The sequence below is a fragment of the Eleginops maclovinus genome, chromosome 12, assembly GCF_036324505.1.
Source record: "Eleginops maclovinus isolate JMC-PN-2008 ecotype Puerto Natales chromosome 12, JC_Emac_rtc_rv5, whole genome shotgun sequence".
Classification (NCBI taxonomy): Eukaryota; Metazoa; Chordata; class Actinopteri; order Perciformes; family Eleginopidae; genus Eleginops; species Eleginops maclovinus.
Window position 1 is genome coordinate 22,546,801 of NC_086360.1, and position 27,757 is coordinate 22,574,557.

Sequence of the window (27,757 nt, forward strand, 5' to 3'; positions counted from 1 at the left end):
ATTACAAGGAGACTCTCTTCTGCAGTGTCAACAAACTCAGGGAGAGAAATGAAATGAATCATTCATAGGTTGAAATGTAAAACTCAGGGCCAGCCAAAGCATTAATGTCAGGTATTATTAGGGAAGATTGTACCTGACCGTTACTTTATCTGAACAGTGTCTATTATGCAAATCAACCTTTTAAACATTACAATCTGAACATGCTTGCACATGTACGTCTATGAAATAGGAAGGTTTTTGCTAAAACACATTTGTCTGGGAAGTACTTAGCATAACACTGACAAGTTATGTGAGGATTTGTAACAGATGTTTTGAGATTGTTTATTTCCCCCAATATTTGCTTGAGGCAAGTTATTAATGTTCTAAATGATCATTTGAGGTTGAGGTTTTCCTTTATAATCTAGACAATCTTCATGGAAACTGGTCTCAGTTATTCTGTACCTTTTAGGGATAACTTGGAGTGGTGGAAAAAGTACTCGATATTTTATTTAACTTAAAGTAGAAAGACTACAGTGTCAAAATAAAGATCCTTCATTTAAAATATTACTTCAGTAAAAGTACAAAGGTACTGGCATCGCATCGAAATATACTTAAAGTAACAAAACTACGTATTGTACTTGATGTCCTCTTTTAGAATATTAAACTACTGCATTTCTTTTCTTTTTTTGCGTTCATCCCATCTGGTAAATGTGGAGCTACTTTTAATCCCTTTAAATACTACTGCTGGATATTTTAACATATAATTATACATTATATCACGTCTCTTTGTTTATTTATATTAGCTAATAATATGAATCTGTAAATAAAACATTTTAAGCAAAGTACAAGTAGCCCAAAATCGTACTTAAGTACAATACTTGCGCACATGTACTTCATTACACCAGTGATACCTTGTGTCCAAAAAACTGAAAACATGTGTCAGGATCAGATCTAATCATCACAAGAGCAGTAAACTGAAGCCAAGTAGTGTGTTAAAGACTAAGAGAAGCTGCCGGTGCCAAGTCCCCCCCCCCCACCCTTCCGAAACGAAATTTAACACAGAGGAGCTCCAGCACTGGAATGCAACCCCAGCTAAACTATTCACTCCTACTGCCCGGCAGCGAATCAGAGACCCTGTGCACCACGGACGTTGGACATTAATGTATGTTCATTATTCCTAGTAGTAATATACTGACTCGTGGGGCTGAAGAGAAGCCACTTTGCTAAGTTACTGCTATATATCTTTATATACTTATGTAAGAACTGTACATGTAGGTTACTGTGCCACCAATGACAGAAGCTTATTAGATATTCGTTTATAAACTATAAAGATGAAATATTTATCCTACAGATAAATAGATACTACTATGTGAAAACCTGTATTTTCTGTGTTTCCCGTTTTTTTGTGCATAAATGCAGTACCACAACATTTTCAAATGGTCAGAAAACTAAAACAACTTTGATTTTGTCAAGTGTAAGTATTGCTTGAATTAAAAATGATTGTCTAATTCATTTGTATGAATAGGTTTTATGTGCATCACGACATTTTGCCATCCTATTTTATTTTTGCATTCTTTGTGGTCTTTAAATAACTGCTGCAGTTGTTTATTATGGGACATTACTTTAATAGTTTGGGGACACTTGGTGAGGTCAACTCAGAATAACACAGAAACAGAAACATTAATGTGTTACAATTTGATTCAGAAACGAGCAAATCAAAAATATGCACTTAGGTCAGACATGATTTCTGAGCCAAAATTCACAATTAATGTCATTACGCCAGCACTACAAGCTGACAGGTCTCCATATGGAGTATAGTCATGTGTGAATGACACATTTGCAATAAGCATCTATAAAACCTCTGTCTTCTGGTAGTGCTTTGTCCTGTGCTTCGCCTGCGGGCTGCGTGGCTCACTTTGTGGTATCTGTTCATAGTCCCCCATGCACACAGCCACAAAGAACAGAGTCCCTCCGATGATCAGAGCAAGACCTCCAAACCATCCAGAGAACATCGCCTCTCCGTACTCCCAGCGTGGCATCACATCAGGAAAACCCTCGTCCCAGAACTCCACCACAGTTGTGTAGGCCACAAAAGAGACGGGAGCCAGAGTGGTGAGTCCGGACAACCAGGAGAGCACCCCGCTGAAGACGAGGAACAGTCTCTTCATGCTGGGCAGCCCAACACACATGTCCACCCCCTCCAGTCCTGGGAAGGCAGCCAGGACAGCCAAACATCCAGTGACTATGGACACCGACATGAGCACCCTGGAGATCTGCAGGTCCATCGGCAGCCCCATGATGGAGTCGTAGGCCTTACACTGAATTCCCACCTCCTCCGTGTAGAGGCAGGTGTGCCACAGTCCAGAAAACCAGTTCTCCACTTCGTTCAGGTCGGAGTTCATCGTCTTCCAAAATGGCAGGAAGGTGGTGATCAGAGAAGTGACCAAACCCCCAAACGTCACAAAGAGTGCAGTCCTTTGCATCACTTTGGTTGTTAGAAAAACCATCTTCTGCCCTTCTGTTTCCTGCTCAGGTGTGCAGGTGTATGTACCAGGCTGGCAGATCCAGAGTGGCTCTGTGGCCCGTCCCACCTGCAGAGGGTCAGGACTCACTGGAACAGCCCCCCTGCCTCCTCAGTAAGAGGGAGATAATCCATGGGCTATGGCATGACAACAGGCATACTGTCTTTTTTTAGTGTTCAATATCATCACAGGGAACAATGAACTCTGTTTTAAGATGAAACCGAATATGTCCAGCGGGAATCTGGACGGTGTGCGCCCACAAGCGGACTTAAATGAATGGAACATGAGCAAGCTGGGCATGGGAGGTGCACACAAAACAAGAACACCTAAATGCTACTCCAGAAAGACCCATACTTCTGTGAAATTCAGTCCATCTTAAAACATGTAATTATTTCAGATGAGTTGTTCCTCTGATGTCACAGATGAGACATGGGCATTAATTTGTTCAAGACATTAACACTCCTTTAAGCTTTCGGTTTGCCAAGTGTCTCAAGTATCTGGACTATGAATAGCACTTTGTACTCACTGCATCAGTACTTACAACCCAGTCCAAAAGAGTCCAACACTTTGTGAATTCCTCTGAGGGTCTTTACACATCCTGCAGTACAACTGGCAGCTAACAGAGAATTCAATCTACTGCCTCAACAATTAGGTCACCTTTTATTCCCAATCCCAAGAGTAGAATCTGTCATATAACTACAAAATAAACGGTTACAAAGTCTTAGATTATTCACTAAATGCAAATTTTCCTGCAATCAGTCCATTTTATTTAGGTCACACATAACCCTACAGTTTAAATGTTTAGGGTTGCCCCGATTGTCTTGACTATTGTTAAAAGACAAGCATTTTAGATATCAATTTACATTTATTAAATAAAAGTCAATTTCATTTAAATTAGCTCACTGTTTTTGCCAGTGTAAAACACTGCAGAGGCGAAATGAGTGCACCCTTTCAAAACAAGGAGCATTGTCTGACCTTATCATCCATGGATCTGTGGAAACTGAAACCCCTGAAGGACGTGGCTAATTTGATGAAAGGTCAAGGATTAACCTTCAGTTTTTTTCACATAGCGTATAGGTTACAATGGCTTTAGTTTATAGCAAAGGGCTGTGTACAAATTCATGAAAAATCACAATTGTGTTAATGTTCAATATAAATGATAACTATAGTTTACAAAAAGATATGTTTATAGTCCACTGTGAGTCTTTGAGAAGAAACTGTATCACATCGTGATTTGAAAAACACATATCCGTGACTTTCTTACTTTGAGATTTGATTTAATCTAAGGTATCATAAATGAAACAAAGCGCTGAGGAAGTCTAGAGTACTGACCTTTTTTTAGAAACTGCATATCCAGAACGAGGCCGTCCACAGTCCTGCAGTTTAGCCTGTGCAGAAACAGCGTAGTATCCCAAGTAGCTCTTTGTTTGGGAGAGTGCAGGATTTAAATGCATTTTAAATATGGCTTGAATCAGTGTGTCCATCAGATTAATGATGACACCTACAAGTTCCTACAAGTTTTCCAATGTCTAATTCAAGAAATTCTCAAGCATTTGGAGTTTTTCTAGATTAGTACAGGTGTGGTAAATCACATGTATACATAGTGTACATTATTATACTTCCTCCTATTATATAAGATGTTATTTTGCTTTAATCAATCAGAATATTCATGAATATTCAAATAAGTGCCAAATGTGTCAGTTGTTTATAATACATTTGAGTTGACGCAGTTAAGAGGAGTAAGTAACAAATGAAAAACAGGGCTTCTACAGGAAAAGTCGTCTTACTTTTGCCACTGTACATTTGATTATTCATTCATAACGACAAAGGATGTTTGAGCAAAATCTTGAATAAGACAGTTTACTAAAAACACAAGATGAGGAAGCATATCGCGAGCTTGATTGTCAGTTCCACAGAGACTCAGACCAACACAGCTTATTCTCTATAAGATTTATTAAGGCTTTAAATACATGAAACCCATGTCTGTAAATATTGAATAACAGCATACTGATGTCACTAGATCCACATCGCTCTACTGAGACCGCTCGTCTGTTAGTCAATGTAAGAGATGATCAGTATTACAAAGATGTGTGCCAAGGACAACAACAATGAACAAAACAAATAGCTTTATGACAAACGTAGGTTCTAATTATTTTCAGATTATGATTTTGATTCCTTACAACATTTAGTCCAGAGTTGAGAATAATGCGTGATGAATACAGATGTATAGATAAATAATCCATCCAATAGTATACTCTGATCAAGGTGCTTTAGGAGCAGGGAACAGCTGAGATACTTGAAGTATGATTTATTTCAGTCCACTGCATATCTATGTAAAGATGCACCAGCAATACTGAGCAGTACAAACCCCTGCAAACATTTTCTTCTGTAATAAAAAATAAATAAATGACAAACTAAACATAAAAAAGGGACAATTTAACAAAAATAGAACCGAATCCTGATGTCTCTCCTCTTTAAGAGTAAAAACAGTTTGATACAGCATGGATAAATGCCATCTACTGTATGTGGGTTAAGTCATACGAGGGCCAACGTAAAGAGAGTACTGCGGATGGGAAGAGGGAATGACTAGAAGTAGGTGGAGCGGTGATGTATGGCTTCTGTGAGAGGAGAAAAAGAGCCCGGCTCTGAGCGTCATCCTAAATGTCGGAGCCCATCTCAGCACACTGTTTGTCTGATATGTGTGTAGCTAGAGACTCAATGATGTCCAACAGCAGCAGCTGGCTGAGCGACCGCAGGTTTGGGAGCTTGGATACCTTTGGGAGGGGAGGAGAGCAAAGAAATTTAAAAAATGAGCCACAAATTAGGACCAGACCATGAGTCAAACAGAGTCAAATGAGGAAAAAGCAGCAGTTGGTTGATTGCTCATGCAGGAAAAATGAATGTAAACAGAAAGAAGGAGAAACATTAACAATAGAGCTAACGCTGCAGTGAGGCAGGGTGAGAATTAGCTGCTGCGCTGTTTCTCTGAATAACAAACAATAATCAGAGTCGCACTATGACCCTCGTCGCTATGTGAGAGGGTGCTTGTACAGCCGGCCAGACTGTAAACAGCCTCCTCTCTACGCAGAAGGTGGAGGGTGATCCACTAGCAGGCCAAAGGTGTCCGTCTCCCGCAGAGAAGCAGAGCCTACAGGGTTAGCTCAGCTGCAGAGAGTGGGCAGCAAACCCCCAGGGCCCCGGATACAAGCCCACCCACCTTAATGAACTGGTGGACAATAATGTGCAGGCAGTGCTTCTTCATGTCCAGAGCCTGGGTCTTATCAGCCGCCTCCAGAATCTGAAGGTTTGAGACGAGAAGGGACAGAGTAAATGATTCACTGTGAACAAGAAACAAACGTTTTCAAGTAGGTCACTCCTCCTTCCCGGGGGGGGGGGGGAACAAATACCTGCAAGACGTTCTCCACAGTGACGTTCATCTCCAGGTTCTGCTTGCAGTAAGCCTGCAGTCTGTTGTTGGAAAACCCGTAGTAATATGGTGCAGCGAACAGATAGCTGTTCATCACGGGTTAAGGAAGAATGGAATGTTTCTCTATGTGCTACATTTAAGTAAAATGTGGTTTTAACTTTGCACAAAACCATCGTGTGAATTAATCAGCAGAGGTTAGGCAGCTTTATAACAAGCTTAACCATGGGACATTAACACATTTGTACATACAATACATTTGTGGCGTTAATGAAGGAATATAAAAAGCTATTCAAAGTTTGTTCCTTGCATTATATTCCGTGCAGTCAGAGACCACAAACACTGAATTAAGTTTGATCAAACATGCAGCTGTGATAATGGCCACTAGATGCTGACTGTAGCGTTTTTAGGAATCCTGATAAAATGATGTGATTCCTTTGTTAACCTCAAACACCTTTGATCCTAAACGTTCAGGAATGTAAACCTAAATATATTCCTCTGGTTAACTTGTTTTTACATCTTGTGCCTAAGAACATACTCCTGGTTGGGTGGGCCACTCACAGGTAAGGACTGTACTGAAATTGGCTGTTTAGTTTCGTTTCTCCACAGAAAGGTTTGGGTCTCAACAGAGAAGAAGCTATATGAAGTGTGTTTTGAGAGTGTTTCCTTGATTGACAGGTCTCTCGGCTTATCACACAAGTTTCTCAGCCGACCTTTGCTCCACAGCAGTTCCCATTCCAAAATGGCCACTTCTTTTATCATTCCTTTTCTTTACAATTGATGAAGATGTTTGAATTGCTGTCCCCAAGCTCTGCCTGTAAAACATCTTAATCCTGTAAAGGAAAATGTAGCAGTCTGAGTGTGAGAAGGATACAGGGAGTCCTCGGAGGCATGTTGACGTCACCGTAGTATATATACCGCAGCATGGACTCGAAGGCCTGCTTACTCGGGACCATCTCACCGATGGAGATGTTCACCTGACCGTCTACGGGCATGAAGGAGCGGAACATCGCCTCGAAGTAACTGCGGAGAGAACATGTTAAAAGCGTCAGAAAAACAACTCAAGATGAAATGAATCAAGATGTCCTTTGGATCCTTGGTTTACTTTCTAATGTTCTACTTCTTCTTTTACAAACAAAAAGAACAAATAAGAGACGAGTGGCTTAAAGCAATTGAAACATTCATTTTTGGAGCAAGAAAATGAACCCTACACCATTACACATTCATGACCAAATAGACAGGGTCCAGATGACTGCCTCTAGCTGCTGCACGCGCACAGAGCAGATCATGGAACCGGTGTTGTCTCTACCTGGACCGGGCTGCCAGTATGGCTTTGTGAGCAGGGTCTTGGGTGTCCGTCTAACAGCAGGACTATGTCGCAGAACTCCAGGCCGCCTCCCTCCAGGTAAGCCTTCATGTCCTGCACCAGGGACGTCCCGATGTCCACAGGCTGGTCTGAGTACAGCCTGAGAGGAGGCTGCTGCTTCCGTCGCACAATCTCCACAATCAGGGGGGTGGACAAACGCTCAAACTCCTTCGTCATGATCACCTGGTTGAAGTGGGACTCCTTCACCACGAAATTAAGGCAATGTTCCTTGAGGAAGAAAGAACATGTCAGCATGAGTCATAAGAGCAAGAGTAGATGATATACAGTAAACAATAACTACTGAAGGCATCCTCAACTTCCACCACTGGAGGGCAGTGACCTCTGCAGCCGTGTTTAATGGTTATCCAGATGTACCTTGAGTTGGTCCAGTTGCAGCTTGTTTGCGTTTTCACAAACACTCAGAACGTTCTGCAGGTCCACAGAGGCCTCGATGTACTGCACACACAGCTGCTCAAGGCGGGAAAGCTGGAAACTAAGCGCCAGTTTGTACACATCCATTATCAGGAGAACATCCTGGACATGACCTTTTGGAGAAAAAGAAGATGGGGCAAAGCATCAGTGTTTCCCTGTCAGGTTTGAACCTAAAGGCTGATAAACAGGTCGAACATCAAGAGAAGGTACCTCTGCGGGGGTACTGGATCTTGTCCGTGTAGAGGAACTGCATTAAGACTTCAAAAGGCTGGGCCTCCGCTTCCCTGATGCATACTTCTAGCATCGGCCTGTTGCCTGCTGGGAAATCCCTCGGGGCTCCTGCTGCCCCATCGTCACTGTCTTCCCCGCTGTCTTGTTTGGTCTTCTGTAGATTATGCAACACTTGGTTTAACATTCAGGCAGAGGTTCCTCTATAGCGGTCACCTCTCACTGTTACAACTGTATATTATACAGACAGCAAATCTTTAATAAAAGGCAGATTTTTATTTCTGGACAGAAAACATGAGTGCATTTTGATGGTAAAGGTAGTTTTAGGCAAGATCCTTTTAAAAGATTTGCACCAATTCTGAAACTCTTTCATACTATTTTTTCTGCATTATGTTACGCCCTGTTTTCTATTAACGTTATGTGAATATTCAATCAATATTAAAGCACACAAATTATCGTTCTTGGCAGTTATTATAGTGGCAATCCTATTGTATTGCGACAGTGGGGCAAAGGTCGATTTTTAGAATAGGAATCGTTCATTTGGACTAGTCTAGTTTCTGCCAGCTGAAGCCTTATGGCAGTTTGACACCAGAATGAAGATTACAGGAGCTGGGAGTTGTGTCACTATGATGTCAGTTATGTAATATCAGAGAAAATATATAATAATTACCATTTCATGGCAATGAGTTTGTGTTTTCCCTATCTTCCTGTCTGTGTGATAGTTTCAAACGCCTCTGGCTGTTTTCTTTGTGTCTTAATCTCTTTGGACAGAACCAAGAGATTTCCCTTGTCTCAGAGGAAATGATACTTGCTCTGACCTGTCGCTGCCTATCCCAAGCCTGCAGGATTTTCTTCCGCAACCATTGACATCTGGCCGTCACTATGGCAATATGCCCCAAGACTCTCTCCTCCCTCTGTTAAAACACAGACGGAAAAATCATTATAGTTGGATGATGGTAATGTCACCTTGTCGTGTTTATAAGCCGTTTTAAAAAGCTTACAAAAAAACTCACCTCGCCCAGAATAAACTCCACATCACAGAACTGACGATTCTCCCACAGTTTGCCATAGTCTTCATGGAGAGTACACTGTGGGTAGCAGGAGAACTGGGAGAAGAAAAATAAACATGTTCAAGACAGATAGAACTACTCTCCAAAAAAAGCTTGACAGTTCAAGTATCTCAAGTTCATGATCTTTTTTTTTAGGCACCGAAGCCTTTAGATCAAGTGCTTGTATGTTCCAACACTGACCTGGAATCTGTACATCTCCCCACTGCGCACATTATTGTCCACAGTTCCTCCAAAGATGTACATGGCATCTTGAATCACAGCAGCAGCATGGAAGAGTCTACCACTGGGCATCTGAGAGGAAAGAGCAAGTAGATTCTTCAAAATACGTGGGAGAATCGCACATCCACGGTGTCACTCAAGGAGCGTCTATGTTGTTGTGATCAAGACTCTGCTGCAAAGAAGTATTGACACTTGGGGTTAGTAGGAATGGTAAGTAAGCACCAACTGTTTCCTATTTTAATTATTCATCCACTTCTATTTTCCATTGACACAGATCTTTGAAAGCCATACCTCACTGTCCATGCTGGGATGGATCACCTCCCAGCTCTGAGAGTCCACATCGTAGCAGTGCAGTTCGTTGGGTAAAGTGTTGTCAGCCGCGCCTCCAAATACATAGAGGTGGCGATCGAAGGCAACCATAGTGTGGCCATAACGTCTCTGCGGAGGTGGAGGGGAGCCTCGTAGTAGGTGTTCCGTCGGGATGCGCGTCCACCTGAGAAGTTTGATCAATGATTGGTGACACAACTCCAGGAGTAGTGACTGAGGTAGGTCATAGCAAAGGGTGTACTCACATGTGGCCTTTGAACTCAAACTGGAAGAGGTTGTTGGTGATCTTGGCTCCACTCTGACCAGAAAACACAAACATCTTGTCCCTGCATACAGCTACAGGGAAGTTGCAGCAAGAAGGAGGAATCTCACCACTCTGATCGATCTGATGGACACAAAGGCACAGACTTTATACGCATACTTCACAGAGACAGGAAACCTATCTGTTCTTTTATAATGTATTATATTTGCCTCCTCCCAACACGCATGTTCTCGATCCTGCAGATTAATGGTCCACATGTCATTCAGCCTGAACAAGGGGGAAATGTTTGTCAATATTAAATGCAAAAAAAGGATTTCTGTCAATTGAGAAAAACACAACAAAATGATGTTAAACATACCTAGCATTCCCATCATAGCCAGCAAATATCCACAGTTTATCACTATAGACTGTTGCCCCATGTGCAGACCGTGCCACGGGCAAGCTGAAACAGAAATAAAAGACATTAGGGCTGAACTCTGTATATGATGTGCTGAGTTTCTGGTTATCACATAGATGTTATGCCCCGGTAAATTTCAAAACAGCTGTTTCCAGGTGTAAGACATATATATATACTGCCTGGCCAAAAAAAAGGTCACACACTCTAATATTCGTTGGAACGCCTTTAGCTTTGATTACGGCACGCATTCGCTGTGGCATCGTTTCCACAAGCTTCTGCAACGTCACAACCTTTATTTCTGTCCAGAGTTGCATTCATTTTTTATCTTGTATTGATGACGGGAGATTCGAACCACTGCGCAAAGTCTTCTCCAGCACATCCCAAACATTCTCAATCGGGTTCAGGTCTGGACTCTGTGGTGGTCAATCCATGTGTGAAACTGATGTCTCATGCTCCCTGAACCACTCTTTCACAATTTGAGCCTGGCATTATCATCTTGGAGAATGCCTGTGCCATCAAAAAATCCATTGATGGAATAACCTGGTCCTTCAGTATATTCAGGTAGTCAGCTGACCTCATTCTTTGGGCACATAACGTTGCTGAACCTAGACCAGACCAACTGCAGCAACCCCGTATCATAGCACTGCCCCCCAGAGGCTTTTGACCTATTTTTTGGCCGGGCAGTGTATTTTATATAATTATAGAAACTGAAGAGCCAACACATGGAGATGAAACACAAAACAATCAGCTAGAGCCAACTGGATTTTAAAAATATATATAATAAATAATCATAGAAATAAAACTTGATCATATTAACAAATACTAAACAGTACCTCCCCTCCACTTTCCATTCAGTCCACTGCCCTGTTGCAAACTTGTACTCAAAAAGGTCATTTTTGTTTTTTAGGTTTGAGTTTGAGTAGATGTCTCCGGTGTAGCCCCCTGAAAAATATGAGGTCAAGCATCAATACCACCTGAATTAAAAGTGGGTTTACCTAATGAATTATTGTACTATAAAGAACCATGGGTTACCAAAAACAAACATGCTGCTGCCGTAGACGACAGCTGAATGGTGATATCTGGGAGCAGGTGGCGTTCCAGTGGTGAAGGCTCTGTAGTGAACATCAGACAAAAGTCAATACATCTAATTCAACAGCCTGTAGTTGTTTTATTTGCAAGTGTTTATGTTGCAGTCTCACCGACACCATGAGCAGTCCTTCACATCAAAACGGAGCAAGTCGTTCAGCATGTTCTTCCTATTTGGAAAGACAAAATGTAAACGCATGTGATGAAGTGAGCATAAAGGATAATGGAGAAAAACTTGCCACTGACCAGTTCTACTCACCCATTGTCTCCACCAAACACATAAATGGCATCCCTGTATGCCACAACAGTGTGCTTACTGCGCCTATATAGAACAGAAGAAGTTTAGGGTGAATACAATGCTGAACATGAGCAAATTAAGCAGGGGAAGTCATATAAAGCTGCACCTACTCATCTGTCAACATGTTACCTTGCACCAACAAACTCATCACATGGAGGGAGTCTTCTCCAGCGATGAACTGTCTCAAAAGGGCCAAAGTTGAGCGTCAGATATTCCACGCTGTCGGAGCAACTGTGGTCGAAATCAACACTCGGGGCCACTTTGGTTGATTTACAGGACATTGTTGCTAACTCATCCGACTGAATCACTTCTCAGGGCCACTCATCTGCAGGGAAATACAGTTAACGCCATGCTTAAAAGTCAACCCTCCATCATGAGAGATAGTGTTATTGTAATCCTGAATTACCTTTTAGATAAAACTTAAATCCGCTAAATAACGTTGAAGGATTATGGTCTTCCGGGCTAACAGTTAGCGATGCAAACTAACATTAGCTGCATAGCTAGCTTCGTGCTAATCTGCAAAACAAGCAACAGCTAACAGTTAAAACGGACGAGAAGTTAACGGACGGATACCAAGCTTACAATTACATACCTGCCTGAAAAAGTTCAACATTAATGCTAGTATTAATGCTAAGTAAATGAGTTTGCAACAAGGCACTTAAAGCCACTAAAGCTAAAGCTCAACTAGCAAAACAAAAAGTGCTGTCATTAAAGAGCACGACCACGCCCCCGAGCGCGAGACGACTATTAATAAGTACGTCACTTCCTGTCATGTATCTGTATTTCCAAGTGTTGATAAAGATATTAAGGGTAATGTGATATTACTATTATTATTATTATTATTATTATTATTATTATTATTATTATTATTATTATTATTATTATTATTATTATTATAAGACACAAAACTAAAAAACAAAAAGCATGCTTTTGCCATTCGAGGTAAACAATCTTTACTTAATTTACTTACATAAGTTTTAGCATCTTAATGTTCTCAAAACACAAGTAAAAGTATTCATTCTGCACAATGGCCAATTTCAGAACAATATGTACTACAGAATTATTATTAGCCAAATGTAAGTGTACTTGATGTATCACAGGTGAAAGTAGCCGTGATGCAGAATTTGTCTTTTCAAAGTATTACATTATTATGTTTATTATATTATCCTGTTTTAATACTTGTAAGAGCAATGTGGTATTGCACTTCGTCGATGATACAAAAAAAAGGTAAGCAAGAAATACTTTTACTAAGTAGACTAAAGCTCATATCAAAACTGTTTCCTCTCACACTGTAGCCATTGTAGATTATTGTCTATAAAATATACCTGATACAGTTTTTATAAGAAATCACTCAAGCACATTTTATTCTTACACGAGTTGTTTATTAATGGTTCTTACATTCAGCAGCAGGTCCTACTTTGGTTTAAAATCTGCAACCCAACTATATTCGACAGAACTGAACCTCCAACTGGTTCCTGTGACTTACTGCAGATTTGGTTTATCTTGGCCCATAATTGAAATACTAGATATTGTTTCAGCATGTACTAAGATGTTGATATGCTATATACACAATGAAGAAACAACACTCTTGATACTTTTTATACAGTATTAAGGAGGAAACACTCAAAGATATTGCAATATTACATGTAATTTTCACTTTGAGGATGAGAAGATTATCATGTATTGCCAGGAAAGTATGGAGGACCAAGTTACAGTACAAGTAACTCATAACTAAATTCATTATTAATTACAAAACACATTTACAAAATATTCAATGCATAGAAATACAGAATAAATATATATACTGCATATACATACATATTTGTGTCTGTGTGTTGGATAGACATTAACAAATAAATGAGTAAAAGAGTGCATAACAGCAACAACATTGATGTAATCCTCACTTTAACTCCTTTTACTTCAGCAGGATGTGATAATGAGGCAGTGTAAACACAAGGAGGTGGAGTTAAACACTGTGAGTCATTGCCATAGGTCCTTCCTAGATAGGGTAAACCTTAACTTGGCTGACACTGCATTTTCTTTTGTCTCTCTGCAGCCACCCTCCAAAACATCGGCAATGTACCTCAAACACACAGAAAGGATAATTGGCTACGTGCTCTGAAGAAGCACAAATGTGTTATTATATAGCAAAAAAATCAACATCATTTATATCAGATTCTTTCAAAACTTGCAAGCAAAACAAAGCATTCAGAATGTCTCTTTGATTGCATAGAACATTTATTTTTTATTTGATTTCTTTGCACATTATTCATCAGACCCTTTGACAGACATTTTGACATGTTGCTGCACAAGGTGCACAGGTGTTTTTACTATTAATAACGATGGCTACATTTGAGCAGCTCTGGGAATTGTGCAATCGTTAAGATTATTAGCTACACCTGTGTTTTCCTTGTTATGACAAGTATAAAAGTCTGCATTTCTTCAATTATTTCTAAAATAATGTCCGATTTTGTTCTCCATAGACACAAAAGTGGGTTGTAGTACTTACGTTCACTATTTGCACATCTGTGTTTTAGCCCTGGGCTTTCAGCTCTCTTAACTTTCGGGGATGCACACAAGATCATTTGACAATATTTAACTCAGTGAGGTAGCATTTTTTCTACCAAACACCCTTAAATAATGGCAGGGATGGCAACATTATTGTCTTTATTTCATTAAAGAGCTTACAAAACCTGAACTTCATAGTTCACTTATCCACTCCACTAGAACAATCTGAGAGAAAGAACACTTAGTACAATACCTAACAATATGAGGACTAATCTGCGAGTAGCAAACTACAATGCACAATCCAATTAATTCAAGTCAATGTAGATACCCTTCAATAAAATGAGCAAGTCATAGGATTGAAATGTGTCAGAAACTTTAAACATTTCACGTTATCTTCCACAATCAGATTCTTCTTTTTCAAATACAGTCTGGGTTGAATTGGCCCCTCCCGCTCACATGTATAGTCACCAGTTGATGATATCTCTGACATGGCCCCACAGCTTGGTGATCCACAGGTTAACCCCCAGCTCTGTTAAGTACTGAAGCTCTGGCGTCAACATCTTTCGGCACAACTTCCAATGTGCCTTGTCCACATTCTTCTTAAGGTTGTAGCCCATGATGGACTTCTCTCCGATGGGCTGCCAGGGCTGCATGGCTGTTTCCTGGATGCTGCCTGCTTCTACAGCTTGCCCCCCCTCGATGCAGATGGATGCCATCTCTGCGTTCCTTCTCCTGAGCTCTGCCACATCCTCAGCCATCCGCTGCCGTCCATACGCATCTACTTTCTTCCAAAAAGTCTGGTTGAAATGCCGGTATAGCTTCCAGTCAATAGCGTTCCACTCAAGAGCCTTGGCCCTCAGCTCTGGGGTGAGTTTAGACACTTTGGATCCCTTGCGGGCGTTGAGCTTGAAGAAGAGCACGTCGTCCATCTCCCAGCAGAGGGCATCCTTAAGCAGGATGAGTGATTCCTCAAAGTACTCCACTAACATGACGAGTTGAAAACGGTCAGCGATGAATCTGATTCCCTGTTCTACACGAGGATCATCCAGCTCCAGAGTGTTGTCCTGTCCAAAGTCGAAAAAAAGAAGATTCTTGAGGTAAAAAGAGTTGAAGCCCTCAGGGTCGAAGTAGTGATGGGGCTCACGCAGAAACTCAGTCAGCTTATCGTCACCTGGTATCTTCCAGGTAAAAGGTACCAGCTTGCCAAAGTAGTGGAGGGAGGACTCAAAAAGCTCTGCAGGGTCTCGCAGGATAGTGATGTAGGAAGTGTCCATAGGTAACAGCTTGGCCACCTCGGGTGCATTGAAGCGCAAGTGATTACAGATAATATTAAAGCACATTCCAGGTCTGTAGTCTTTAACCTGGGAACGCTGGAAAACTGACGGATAAAAGAAGTCATTTCTGCTGTCAGGGAAGGCAAATTTGAGCCGGTGCTTTTCCCCAAAGCGGAACAGGACGTTGAGGAAGGTGCTGCTGGCTGTTTTGTGGGTCTTCATGAACATGATGTCAACTTTAGGAGTGCAGGTCTGGCCAGTGGTTTGTTGGGAGCTGTTGGTGATTGGTTTCGAATGGAGCTGGGATGGGCGGTGGGCACAGGAGTAAGGCACTGGCACCCTGCAGACAGGAAAACAATCAAATGATAAATGTGAAGATAATGACGTGGAAATGTAGTCTTACACATCATTTAAAAAAGCAGCACACAACCACACTTGAGAAAGAATTAAACAAAAAAGAAATGTCCTATATACTCTGAAGACCACAAAGTTGCTTTCGACTAACACATGGACTAGACACACTAAACACTGTGTGACTCAAAATAATAAGAATAATCTAAGAGTAAACCTATCATCCACTTAAACTTACTTAAAATGAACACGCTTTTTTTTCCCAGCTCTAAATTACAAATGCTTAAGAAGTTAGACATAATGCAACATGTTTTAAAGAGAACACATGAACACCAGTGTTATGAGACTCACTCAGGCAGACTGAAGGGGGTCTGGGAAGTGGAGAGGCAGTAAAGCAGGATCATGCAGCTGGTCAGGAGGGTCCCCAGCACCAGGCCTTTGCACATAGACCTCCAATGCCGCCTTTGTCTGACAGCCATGGTCCCGCTGAATCAGGATTACCTTTAAAACATTAAAACACTATCGTCACAGTGAGCATGTACCTGCTGGTCTTAGATGGATACCACAATTATGAGTATTATGTAATCTCGGGCAAGCTCGAAAGAACACACTGACACCGCTTGAATGATTTATTCAGATGATGACTTGGAGGTAAATTATAGTGTTAAGTGACCTTATAGATTACTATCTTTGTTCTCTGGTTTCTAAAGGAGGGGTCAAAATAACAGGAGGACAAATAAATGATACTACAGTACAGTGCTGTCATCAGGTGGACTATATTTTAAGGTGCTCATGAATATTGTCCAACAGGAAGCTAGATTCTCAGTGACACAATTGGACAGTGAGCCTCATTCCACTTGACAGTCCACTTCATAAACATTTCAAACACAGGATGTACTTCAAATTGCACGGTGAGGTACAATATGACATATGTGCGACCTGTAATGACCAACCCTTTGTTTCTCAGCTGTCACATGAAATGAATAATGCATTACTGTGGAAAGTGATATTGCAATCCCCCCTCTGCGGACTGCCGCCAGACAAGCTATCCGCTGACTCAGCTGCGCAGGTGACAAGGTGACACTGGCCACCAAGAAGTTTCATCATTATTTGACCTAATGGGACCCCACAAAGAGCAGGTCGTGAAGGAGTACTTGCTTTTCTTTCCATTTGTAGGCATATATCTGTTGTTAGAGCTGTGCATGTTGCTCATCATATGTTATGGTGTTAGGGACATGTTTCCTCATTTTTTTGTAAGTACGTTTGTCCATGATCACGCTTCTTAATGGCACACCAAAGTGTTAATAAATGGATAATACATTTAAACTATGATTGCCTTTTTACCTTTTGAAAAACGCAGACTTAATCCCAGTCTAGTCTTAAGTATGGTCTCTTTTTTTGGTATCCAGTGTGTTATTTATTATTCATTTATGGATTCAGTTCACCTTTGGTTTTAGTTCCCAAGCTTCCATGTTGTTAGCTGTTTTGGATTACAGTGTGCCCTATGAACTATAGCGTTACATTTTAGGTTCAGTCTTTTCATCAGAGCATTTTACAGACAATACTCTCCAAACAAAGCAAAAAAGGCTATTTCTGCTCTTTGTCTGGACTCCATGAAGGGGCTATTATGGAGGCATGTGAGAGCTCTTTCTCTCTGCCATCAGAAGCCACTCTGTTGTGAGACATTTGAGGACAGGGCTAGCTTGAGGTCACCTACAAATGTAGAGTGAATTTTAAGTTACATTATTTTATCTCCGGCTTCAGTGATATGCTTGCAATAACCTTCAAAGCTGAGATCCTATTGGACAAATACAAGGCAATGTTAATTTGATATAAGTTTATCATTGTTTGCTTGCATGTGTCCACAATGTGTGACAAAGTATACCTGTATTCATTATCTAGAACTAAGACGTCCAATTTTACAGTCTCAATTTAGCTTTGTATGACTTTACGTCCAACCCACACTTCACTTGAGTATTAATCTCTCCTCTTCTTAATTCATAGTATCTACAATTCAAAGGCAAACATTGTTCTTTTTGACTTCACTACATTTATCGAATAGCTGTAGTAACTTAAGGAATCAGTTTACTACATTAAAATGTGACAAACAGTGTATGATGTGTTATTACATGTTAAGAACATTTTATTGTTCTCTTTGTGAAATTCACCAGCTATCCTGCAGCATAACTGAAGCTAATATACAGCTGCAACATAAAGGTGATGAATTAGTACTTTTGGTACTTGTAGTGATGTTTTTGTAATTTCGCATGAAATTCCTGTATTCTTTCGACCATGATAAAGACCATTATCAGTAAAACAAAGCGGTAATCTTGAGGAACGCTTATTACAAACAAAAGATTGTAAGATGTCTTACCTTCATACATAGATCCAACGAGAAACTAAAGGAAGTGTTCGTCCAACCACATTGTCCTTTTTCTTTGCATCCAGTGTCGGACCACTAATATATGATCTCCCTCCTCCAGATGTACTTCTTAAGTCTGATCTCAACATACACATAGTGCTATAGCAGTCCCGCGCTCTCCTTATCATATGCCCCTTGCTGCTGAGCTCATTCATCTGGTTGCTGCCTCTCTTCTCCTCTTTCTGCCTGCCTCCCTGCATGAACACCTGATGCCTCCCCCTTTAACTTTCAATTCCAAAAAGTGATCTTGCTGAATTAAGGTCTGCAGGGAGGCTCATCTTCCCGCCTGTGACGTCAGGGGCTCTGTCAGGGGACCAGCACTTGCCAATGAGTGTAAAAAAAAAGGAGGGAAGGGAGGAAAGAGGCTGTATTGTCCCTATTATCTGTCTACATACAGAGGGCTTATTGAGGGTAGACACTGAAGTCTGAGCTGCAAGCTGATAGGTGGGATGGAAAACAGCATAAAACGAACAAATGCATAAAGCCAAAGCACAAAGGTTCTAATTGTACCACTAGATCAGTACAGCTCGTGTCTGTATGGTTTATAAAGCGTATTAAGCAAGCCGTTTCTATACGTGCTCTGTGAGCAGGGTACAATGGACAGTTATAAAAGTCTGCACAACAGACTAACCAATTATCTAAGCAAACATTCACGTACTGGATTTCCACATCACAATACAGCGTATAGGGTTTATTTTTACATAATTAACATATCTTTTATTTAGAGTTGTTTTCAACTCTGTGGCCTACAAGTTATGTTATCTTTGTGAAACTCAATACAGCCCCTTGTTCAAGATAGTGGACCTTTTAATAGAGAATGAAATGAATATTCAATCATGTCTGCCAAGTCCATTTGGCTCCGTCAGGCAGGACGTGGCAGTATGTGGTCATAACGCTTCATCCATTAGTGTGGACCCCAGTTTCGGGAGAGTGCAATAGATTCGCACAACTCATCCCACACTCACCAGGCTCCAGCACAACACTGCTGCTTTTGTTTGGTCTAACAGGCACGCAGAGTGCCAGGCTGAAACCCGGACTGCGTGAGCACATGTGGAATTTAGATCAGGGCGAGAGGGGGCATGGAGTGTGACAAGCTGAATGAGGAGATTGAGGAGAGCGGGACATGGCTGGCCTGGCCTTTGACCCACCTCGATCACAGCAGCGTCTCAAGAGGGCAGAGGTTCAAGCTCCTCTGTCATCAACACCCACTGCCCATGTGTGGACAAATCAGTGAAGACAGGCCCCCGACAGCAGCAGAGACCTCAGCCTGGACAGATGTGGCTCTTGAGGGACATTCTGTATCTGACATTTTGAGTAGGCTCTCCTTCGGATCCAAACACAGCTGTTTTGTAGTGACAAACCCAGGTACCTCAACTGCTGGTTAAGACACTGAAGGCTCTACTTTTGATCAGTTTGCACATCGATTACTTTCCTCCTCGTGTCTAAATTCCTCCCACGACATGCGAGCAGAGGAGGTAAGGAACACAACTTTTATTTCCTTTTAATTTGTTGGTTCATATATTCCAGCTGTGTGTCTGAGTCTCCCTCGTGTTTCCCTAAGAAACTAAAAGATGAAGTACAAAATCCACTTGGGAGGTAGTACTGAGAAACACACAGTGTTAATAAACAGTTAGAGAACTCATGTATGACTGCTGCAAGATCACAAGTAACAGGGTTTTTAATTTTAGTTTTTACTTTAAAATAAAGACCATTAACATGAACATCTTTAACAACGTGGAAGAAATGTGTGTGTGTGTAATGTAGAACACTTCATACAAACAAAACACAAAAAGTCACTTTAACATTAGTAATTACACAATCAGCATATGCCACATCCTGCATCTCATCTTGAACTCATGCAGAGGTCCCTGCACCCACATCAGGTGCATCAGACTCACACACACACAGGATTACAGTTAATATAAGAAATGCCAACCTGTAATACACTCTGCCTCAAGAATGGAAATACACAAAGTCAATCTGCCAAATACATAATCAGATGATTCATTTGTTGGCCTTTTTCTTCTTCTTTGATTTTTCAGCGTCATCGTGGGCCTTCCTCTTGGCAGTCAGCTTGTTAGCCTGTAAGGAAAGCAGATTTAGAGAGGTGAACTCTAGGGGTCGTCAGTGGGCTTGAATACACTCTGCACACAGCAGCTACAATATTGTTAAATGAGGTCATAATGAAGGGATACAATGTTCAAAAGGTTGCATACATATTCCATTGATAATGAAAAACGGGAACATACCTCTCGGACTTTTCGCTTTTTTCCGAACATGATCTTGTCGTACAGGTACTTTTCCTTTTTCTTCATCATCATGATGGCGAGACGTTTTTCCTCTGCCTTCTCCTCCTGCTCCAGGCGGGCTGGGTTTTCCACCTTCATTTTCCCAGCCGTCACTTTGACTGACAGGGACTAAAAGACAGAGGAGTTGATGATACACTCTTTGTGTAACCAGGATAACACAGGGGTTATAAGGAAAAGAGGGCAAACATCTCTTACCTTTCCCTGGGATCTTTGTTTCTCCAAGTTCTTCAGATTATTCTCTTCTTCTTCTTCCTCCTCCTCCTCTTCTTCTTCCTCATCGTCATCATCCTCATCCTCTTCTTCCTCCTCCTCATCCTCCTCTTCTTCTTCCTGGGCTGTGATGGAAGTAAAATATGTGAATGATGGGTCCATGGTCTCTGAATTATTATGCATCCTGTTAAGGCTTAACGATCTGATCATTTTGACACTTTTGTTCCTTGTCAAATATCAAACACCTAAGATGTCATCTAGTTTATCACAGATGCAGCCAAGAGCAATCACCAGTGTGTGATCACAGTGTGACCATTGAAGTTCTTTACCTCTACAGCCTGATTAAAAATCCCTGTGATTCAGTCAGGACACAATAAAAAGATATTTATAAGTATGGTATTGAAGAGAAATTATTGGATTTATACCAGGTTTTTCTCCTCGTTGCAACGCCATGATCTTTAGTTTTTCAGGAGGCACGTAATCGCCGTCCTTCTCCTCCACGAAGGGAGAGAGGTGAGGAGGGAGAGTCACTCCAAGGAAGTAGTCCTCCACAGGCAGGACAATTTTGGCATTGACACAATCGAACACCCACTGGGGCTGGATGTAGTATCTGAAAACAAAGTATTAAAGTAAAACAGTGTATGTCATGACTTTCCCTCTCCGCTTATAAAATACATAAGGGGGTTGGCAGGCGGGACGGAATCAACGTGACCCTTTCAAAATGCAGAATGGGATAAAGACAGAGGACAGGGTCTGTCAAACACGATGAAGAACAGGGTTGTTTTGAGGAAGCAGCGGAAACATGACTCTGAAAGGAGCCATTGTGGAGGACATGGTCATGTATAGGGCAGACATCCCGTATTTAGGACCCAGAAATACACAGTGAATGTAATTGATTGTAATAAAACATGTGTGTTACATGTTGAAAATAAAGAACTTACATTTCCTGACTTTGAAACATAGAGGACATGTGTTAGATCAAACACTCAGTTACCTGTTGATATACTGTTTGTCAACGTTGGGTCTGTCAGCAACTTGATGTGTGATGGTCTCATCCGTCACCTCGTACGTGCTGCCGATGCTAACAGACTTGTCCCAGGAGACCTCGCCACCAAAACACCTGGAAGGCAGCAGCCAAAAAAATGAGCTTATCAGTTTGAGCCCTATATAATTTTGCTTGTAAATGTCTCCCCTGAGTTTCACTGCAACCGCTCTCACTCACCTGATGAGAAACGCCAGCGGCTCTCTGGGCACCTCTCTGTTGAGGAAGAACTTGTGTCCCTCGAATAGCTTTTTCTGAGCCTCCTGCTCTTTCTGTTCTCTTTCTCTGGCCTCCATCTTTTCCAAGTCCTCCTGAAGAAGTAAAAGAAAACAGTTATAGCCGATGTTGCAGGATTAGAAACACACCGTTTTAAGGCTTCTGTTAGATCAGGGAAGATCAGCACTAAAAATAACGTCTGAGAACGGTCTCTGCTTAGTAGGGCACAACAAGCTCCCCACATCACAAGCAGGTCAACCTTAGCAACCAAACATAAAACCTGTAATCCCCAGTCCCACACTTCGACAAATTTCAACTCCTCTGACAAATATATGCAACCTCTGCCTTCAGAGACCAATTAGTTATTTTTACTGACTGACATCACCGTGACATTGTTTTATTCTCAGTACCAATCAAACAGATAAGATACAGTATCTCAGACGGATATTTTGTCAACTGATTTTCTTACGTCTTCAACAGGAAATTGGTCGAGTTGAGCCTCCTCCTCCTCTGTAGTGGAAACCACCTTCGCCAGACTCGTACTCAGAGCTGACAGTTTCTGCACAGCCAAAAACACACAGTTTAGAACAACAATCTAATAATGTGAGTAGCATAAACAATGACCATTTCCTTACGTGCATAAAAAGCAACACACATCAGTTCAGTTAAATAAAACCAACACAGTAGTTTGCAGTACTACAAGTTCATAATAACATAATATCTTTGATCATTTTTAAAGATTAAAAGATGTCCTATGTTGAACTTATTGGTCATATGCACAGCTGATACAGCGTATATGTTGGCAAGGAAAATCTTATATCCCAAGCTCCTCCAACAACAACAACATACATAGTGCAAATAAGATAAATAAAATAATGCAAAAATTAGATAAGAATATTTACAATAACAACAATAAGGAGGTAAAGATGTAAAATAAATTAAAATGCAGTGTTCAGAAAGATTTGCACTTCGAAGAAAACAATGGAGATTCCTTATGAGCCCACTCATCAACACAGCAGAGTAGCTGACACACAAGTCAACAAACAAACAAACAAATCAGCAATAAACAAGTCAACATTTGTGGCACCGGGATTTAAGTAAATATGAGGTATAAATAATATATTTATTTTAATGATATAGAAAGGACTAAACCCACAGTGCTCAGTTTTCCCAGTTACATAACAATGTATTTAACGATAACTTTTGAAAGACCCCGGACATCATTGTGATGGAGCCTTACCTCAAGGTAGCTTTCTGAATTCATGGCGTAGTCATCGTCATCTGCTTCCTTCAGCTCGGACTCTGCTTTAGCGTCCAGCTGCAGAAGGAGGGAGAACATTAACAGGGTTATAGCAATACATCCTTATTGTATTCCTGCAGCGTAACTGTTTATAACCACATATTATACTCAAAATAAGAGATTCAAATTGAAGATTTTAGTCCACACACCAAGCTTTTATTTGACTCAAATTAAAAATATATATATATATTAAAAACATAATCAATACATTACTTTAACAATTATTGTAAAACAAATATTGTCTTAACTGGCCACCCGAAATTACCTTACAGATTAAATGTGTGCGACATATATATTTATGTAGAAAATCCCTGGTGATGTTGAGTCCAATATACCTTTGGTGGGTAGAGCAGGTTGAGGGAATTGTAGAGTCTGAAGTTGACGAACCCCAGGAGAGTGGTGTACAGCTCTGTGAAAGTAGCCATTACTCTGTAGTCCACGTCTGTTGGGTGCTGAAAGGGAAAACATAGGGTTTACCTAAGTCGCAGGGTCAAACAAACACGAGTGCGTACACTGAAGAGCAATTTATAATCCCCGAGCACACACACACCCTTGGGGCAGTTTATGGCATTTCATTGGCCCCAGGTAACCCTGCTCTTACAGACACACGTTTGCTTTGTTATGTCACAAATTTACAGAACAATCTCTGGCACAATCCAAGGCTATTATTTCATCGCATGCACAGATCTTAAATACCCAACATTTTAATGAGTTCACCTACGTTCATTTTAACATCTAATAAATGATTGTTTAGGAGAATGAGGCTTATTGTGCATTTGAGCCCACACTCGGTAAATAGTAGTGTTTAGAACCTTTGTCTGAGTAACCCGAACTTCTGTAATTCAGCATTACTCCTCATTGAATTCTTTTTTTAATATATATTTTATGACACATTTTAATGACATGCCACAATAATGGTTAATGCATATTGTTGTAGAAGTCTAAATGCGCTCCTATTAAATAAAAAATAGACAAGGTTATTTCAAGGGGGAACATGACTTTTAAGGCTGTGTCGGTACATTTTTTAAAAACACAGTTTGGGGCATCTGACAATTAGCAATTTGTCAACGGCAAAAAAAAACAAAAGCATTTTAATCTGTAAAATGACAGTGGGAAGCTAAGGCCTCGACTAAAAACTGTTATACGACGGCCCTGTTGTGTAGGTGTCATGTATATAAAGAGAAATGATGAGTTCTTAAGGCCATAAATGTCTGTGTGTTGAATAAAGAAATAGCCTGCAGGGCTTAATTACGCAGTGGGCTACGGCAGGTGGTTATACAAAGCTCTGAATTTATAATGAGTCTATCAGAGCTGCGTCGGTGTAATCCCATTATAGTAAAGTCCCTGCATGTTGTCAGCATCATTACTGTGGACTGCCTTTCGTCATGTACTCACATCATGGGCGAACTGATATGGCACCAGCCAGGTAATGAGCTGTCCCACCACCTCAGCCTGGTAATATATTCCCTTGATGGAGATGAACACCTATGAAGAAAAAGACAGGTGATTAGGTCGTTGCAGAACAGAGGTCAGTGAACTCTAGATATATCTCATTTAACCCCCATCCATTTGATCTGTTGTTTGAATGTTTACTTCAAACAAATAATGATGGTTTACAGTAGTGTCGCACCTTTTTGAGAGAACGGGATGCAATCACATAGTTCATCCACTCCACAGTGAGGCGTCTGCACAGCTGGATTGTCTGAACATGGCACTTTCCTGTGCGGGCGAAGGTGGAGAAGAGGAAGCACATGCAGAGGGCATCGTCGATGTCACGGAGAGCATCAATGAAGGAGGGGTACCTGCCACAAAAAGGAGAACCAGTGAGGAAACAGAACCTCTAAAACATTGAAGTCTTGGCTTTAAAAATAAGCCAATAGAAATATGCTAATACTCTACTTCTCTACCCTGGTAGACCCCCCATACATACAACAAAAAAACTGACTAGTTGTGCAATAACAATTTATGTGCAATATATAAACTTAGATATGCCATTATTAATAACTCTGCAATATTTACCTGGCTGCCATATCTCACTACAGGATGTGTGTTTTTCTTTATCTTCATATTTTTTAATTGCATATTTTCTTTTGTAAAGCTGTCTTTGGCTCTGTTGCTGCAGTAGCACATTTAAATTTCCCCTCTGTGGGACCAATAAAGGGATTCTGATTCTTTATAGGCACATGGAGAAACATTGATGCTCAACAGCGCCCTCCTGTGTCGATCGTGCAGATTAACACCGTCTCACCTTTCTTTGACGATGTGGTCCAACTTATATGTCGGCTTGTTTTCCTTCAGTCTCTGCGCATTAGTATATTCTGTTTTTCCGTAAGCCTTCTTAAGTTTGCGTACAAATACCTGTTGAGATGAAACACAGAATAAGACAGTGTTTACATGTTCTAACATTAATAAACACAAGAGAAACAACATTAACACATCTATAACCTTCACCAAAGTCAAAAAAAGACTACAACAGAATTAAACAGCTCAATTACAATAATTTCCTGATTAAACTTGTGAATATAAGCATGTTCAGAAGAGCGTGGTGAACACGAACTGTTGAAAAAGATGTGGTGATACCTTGTATTCTCTGAACTTGCCAACAATTGGCTCATGCAGGAGAAAGCGGATGTCTTTGAGCAGGTAGAAGGTCCTCGGGGCTGTAGATCCCTTGTTCACCTTCTTCTTGTGCTTGGGCTCGTGAGGGTAGATGCCTTTAAGGATGCACAGTCGCCTGAAAATCACATAGAGATCATGAATTCATGCATGTGGTTTAGGGGTTGCAATGTACATTTTAGTGCTCATTTATTGATAATAGTTGAATTAATGGTAACAATTTGGTAAACTGATTTGAACAGATGTTCGATTCATTATTAGTATACAAATCGAACCATTTCCTGGTTCCTGCTCTAAAATATGACGATCTGATGCTTTTCTATAGATTAAAGCAACAAACACGAAAAGCAATTTGATTTTGAACACATCAGTATCCAAGCTAGAAGTCCCCTGGATACTTCTGGTTGTTAGAAGGACATTGCAAACAAAGTTGAGAATCAGTTAACATGACTGTTTTGGGGTTATTCACACAATGAGCCTCTAAATGAAAATGTCCACGCTATTTTGTCTATAAAGTAGTTTCCAATTGAATATTCAGACATTTTCCTAACCCAGTAATAACTTATGAACTCTAACTGAAGATCATTCCTTCATGAAGTCTATTTTTGTTGATTTCTTGTCGTTTTAAAGAGCTGTTTACTCAACAAAATGAACAACTCAGAGCCTGCAGTTTATGGCTTTGTTGGCCAGAGACATGTATTGCGTTATAGTGAGAGGTCTTCTTAATATTTTGTCTGCCATTGATATAAATCAGATGGAAAAAATATAAATTACATTTCTCTAACTTCTTTGTCAGTGTGGATTGTGTATCTTGGAATTCTTATAATTGGGACGTTTTTTAAATATTGTATGTCATTTTAATGCAAACACAACTAAGTAACTAACTTACTATAGCCCCAAAAGTCCCTATCACTTAAATAAACACCTAATTTAAACAAATCTGAACATTATAACCTTTATCAAGGTAAGGTAAAATAAAGGTATACACTCATGTAAACCTAATAAACTGGGAATTGAGTATATATATTCAAACACATGCACCATGATGCAGGGCTGTATTTCACTGAACAGTGAGGTTACCTGAAGTCTGGGAGACTCAGCGATAACTTCTTGCGTGCTTTGTTTCTGGTGATGTAGTTGGTGACAGAGCCCCTCTCATACTGAAAAAAAAACAGGATAAATGATCACGTTAAATAATCACAAGTACTACAATCAAGTTAACTCGATGCTTTGATATTCAAACGTTAGTCTACTCCCAAAAGATTGTAAAAGTTCAGTAAAACAAACTTTAGCTTCGTTAGCTAACTAGCTAATCAGGTTGTCCAGTAATTAAAGTGCCTGAGCCTGACATTATCCCGACGGCAACTCTTACCTTTTTCTTTTGAGTGCCTCCCATTTAGACGTGATGTGTGACCCTACAAACAAGTGTAGGTCAATTTAAATGGATATAAATTAAGCAGTTAAGAAAAACAGCAACAGCTACCCACTCCAGCAGCCAATGCACGTGTTGTTTGACATGCGCGAAGGAGGCGCTGCGAGAAGGAACTAGGACCCAAAAGTGAGGGGGTGGCCGTTTGTCCGCCTGTGTAAAAAAGAAAAGGCACAAACAACAATGGCCCTGAAAAATGCTTACATTTTTATTATACAGAATAACATACTTATACATATATCTATCTATCCATCTATCTATCTACTCATTTTATAGCGTACTCTATTAATTAAAAGTCCTGCCTCTAATAAACGTATTAATGAGAGAGAGAGAGAGCGAGAGAGCGAGAGCGAGAGAGCGAGAGAGAGAGAGAGACACTTGACTGCTTTCTGTTATTTCAAAAGTTTGAAAGATTGGTGCGATAACTGGTTATTGTTTTTCATTTGTAGGTCACAAGAAGAATGAGCCAG

General features: G+C 40.6%; 4 protein-coding genes across 4 annotated transcripts; all 4 read right to left on the minus strand.

Moving 5' to 3' along the window:
- Positions 1 to 1,829: 1,829 nt before the first annotated feature.
- Positions 1,830 to 2,486, minus strand: cldn26 (claudin 26). The gene has a single exon (XM_063896262.1). It carries the CDS (start codon positions 2,484 to 2,486, stop codon positions 1,830 to 1,832), a length of 657 nt encoding a protein of 218 aa, XP_063752332.1.
- Positions 2,487 to 4,436: 1,950 nt separating this feature from the next.
- On the minus strand, positions 4,437 to 12,338 carry lztr1 (leucine zipper like post translational regulator 1). Its single transcript, XM_063898075.1, is given in 22 exon segments — positions 4,437 to 5,275; positions 5,719 to 5,799; positions 5,909 to 6,014; positions 6,800 to 6,809; positions 6,812 to 6,948; positions 7,235 to 7,269; positions 7,271 to 7,519; positions 7,667 to 7,836; positions 7,934 to 8,108; positions 8,770 to 8,865; positions 8,965 to 9,057; positions 9,202 to 9,312; positions 9,532 to 9,733; positions 9,813 to 9,952; positions 10,039 to 10,096; positions 10,188 to 10,271; positions 11,060 to 11,168; positions 11,259 to 11,338; positions 11,426 to 11,482; positions 11,572 to 11,634; positions 11,740 to 11,935; positions 12,017 to 12,338. Coding segments are annotated over 21 exon segments (2,325 nt in total). The 5' UTR covers positions 11,892 to 11,935; positions 12,017 to 12,338; the 3' UTR covers positions 4,437 to 5,158.
- Positions 12,339 to 13,003: 665 nt separating this feature from the next.
- On the minus strand, positions 13,004 to 18,374 carry gal3st1a (galactose-3-O-sulfotransferase 1a). Its single transcript, XM_063897731.1, has 3 exons — positions 18,118 to 18,374; positions 16,095 to 16,244; positions 13,004 to 15,732 (listed from the first exon to the last, which is right to left on the minus strand). Exons 2-3 carry the CDS (start codon positions 16,220 to 16,222, stop codon positions 14,583 to 14,585), a joined length of 1,278 nt encoding a protein of 425 aa, XP_063753801.1. The 5' UTR covers positions 16,223 to 16,244; positions 18,118 to 18,374; the 3' UTR covers positions 13,004 to 14,582.
- Positions 18,375 to 19,825: 1,451 nt separating this feature from the next.
- pes (pescadillo) lies at positions 19,826 to 27,415 on the minus strand. The gene is made up of 15 exons (XM_063897917.1): positions 27,231 to 27,415; positions 26,939 to 27,018; positions 25,823 to 25,976; positions 25,491 to 25,600; positions 24,873 to 25,044; positions 24,638 to 24,727; positions 23,578 to 23,694; positions 23,183 to 23,260; positions 22,412 to 22,501; positions 21,907 to 22,037; positions 21,679 to 21,804; positions 21,110 to 21,294; positions 20,670 to 20,809; positions 20,415 to 20,582; positions 19,826 to 20,247 (listed from the first exon to the last, which is right to left on the minus strand). The coding sequence occupies exons 1-15, from the start codon at positions 27,252 to 27,254 to the stop codon at positions 20,170 to 20,172; spliced, it is 1,743 nt and encodes a 580-aa protein (XP_063753987.1). The 5' UTR covers positions 27,255 to 27,415; the 3' UTR covers positions 19,826 to 20,169.
- Between the last annotated feature and the right edge of the window lie 342 nt (positions 27,416 to 27,757).

Bases quoted from the DNA above. Each gene is read 5' to 3' on its own strand.
- cldn26 (XM_063896262.1), bottom strand. From the start codon at position 2,486: ATGGTTTTTCTAACAACCAAAGTGATGCAAAGGACTGCACTCTTTGTG.
- gal3st1a (XM_063897731.1), bottom strand. From the start codon at position 16,222: ATGGCTGTCAGACAAAGGCGGCATTGGAGGTCTATGTGCAAAGGCCTG. The intron at 15,733-16,094 runs GTGAGTCTCATA...TCCTGTCTGCAG, and splicing joins ACCCCCTTCAGTCTGCCTGA to GGTGCCAGTGCCTTACTCCT.
- pes (XM_063897917.1), bottom strand. From the start codon at position 27,254: ATGGGAGGCACTCAAAAGAAAAAG. The intron at 25,977-26,938 runs GTAACCTCACTG...TGTGATTTTCAG, and splicing joins CTGAGTCTCCCAGACTTCAG to GCGACTGTGCATCCTTAAAG. The intron at 21,805-21,906 runs GTGAGTGAGAGC...GCTGCCTTCCAG, and splicing joins CCGCTGGCGTTTCTCATCAG to GTGTTTTGGTGGCGAGGTCT.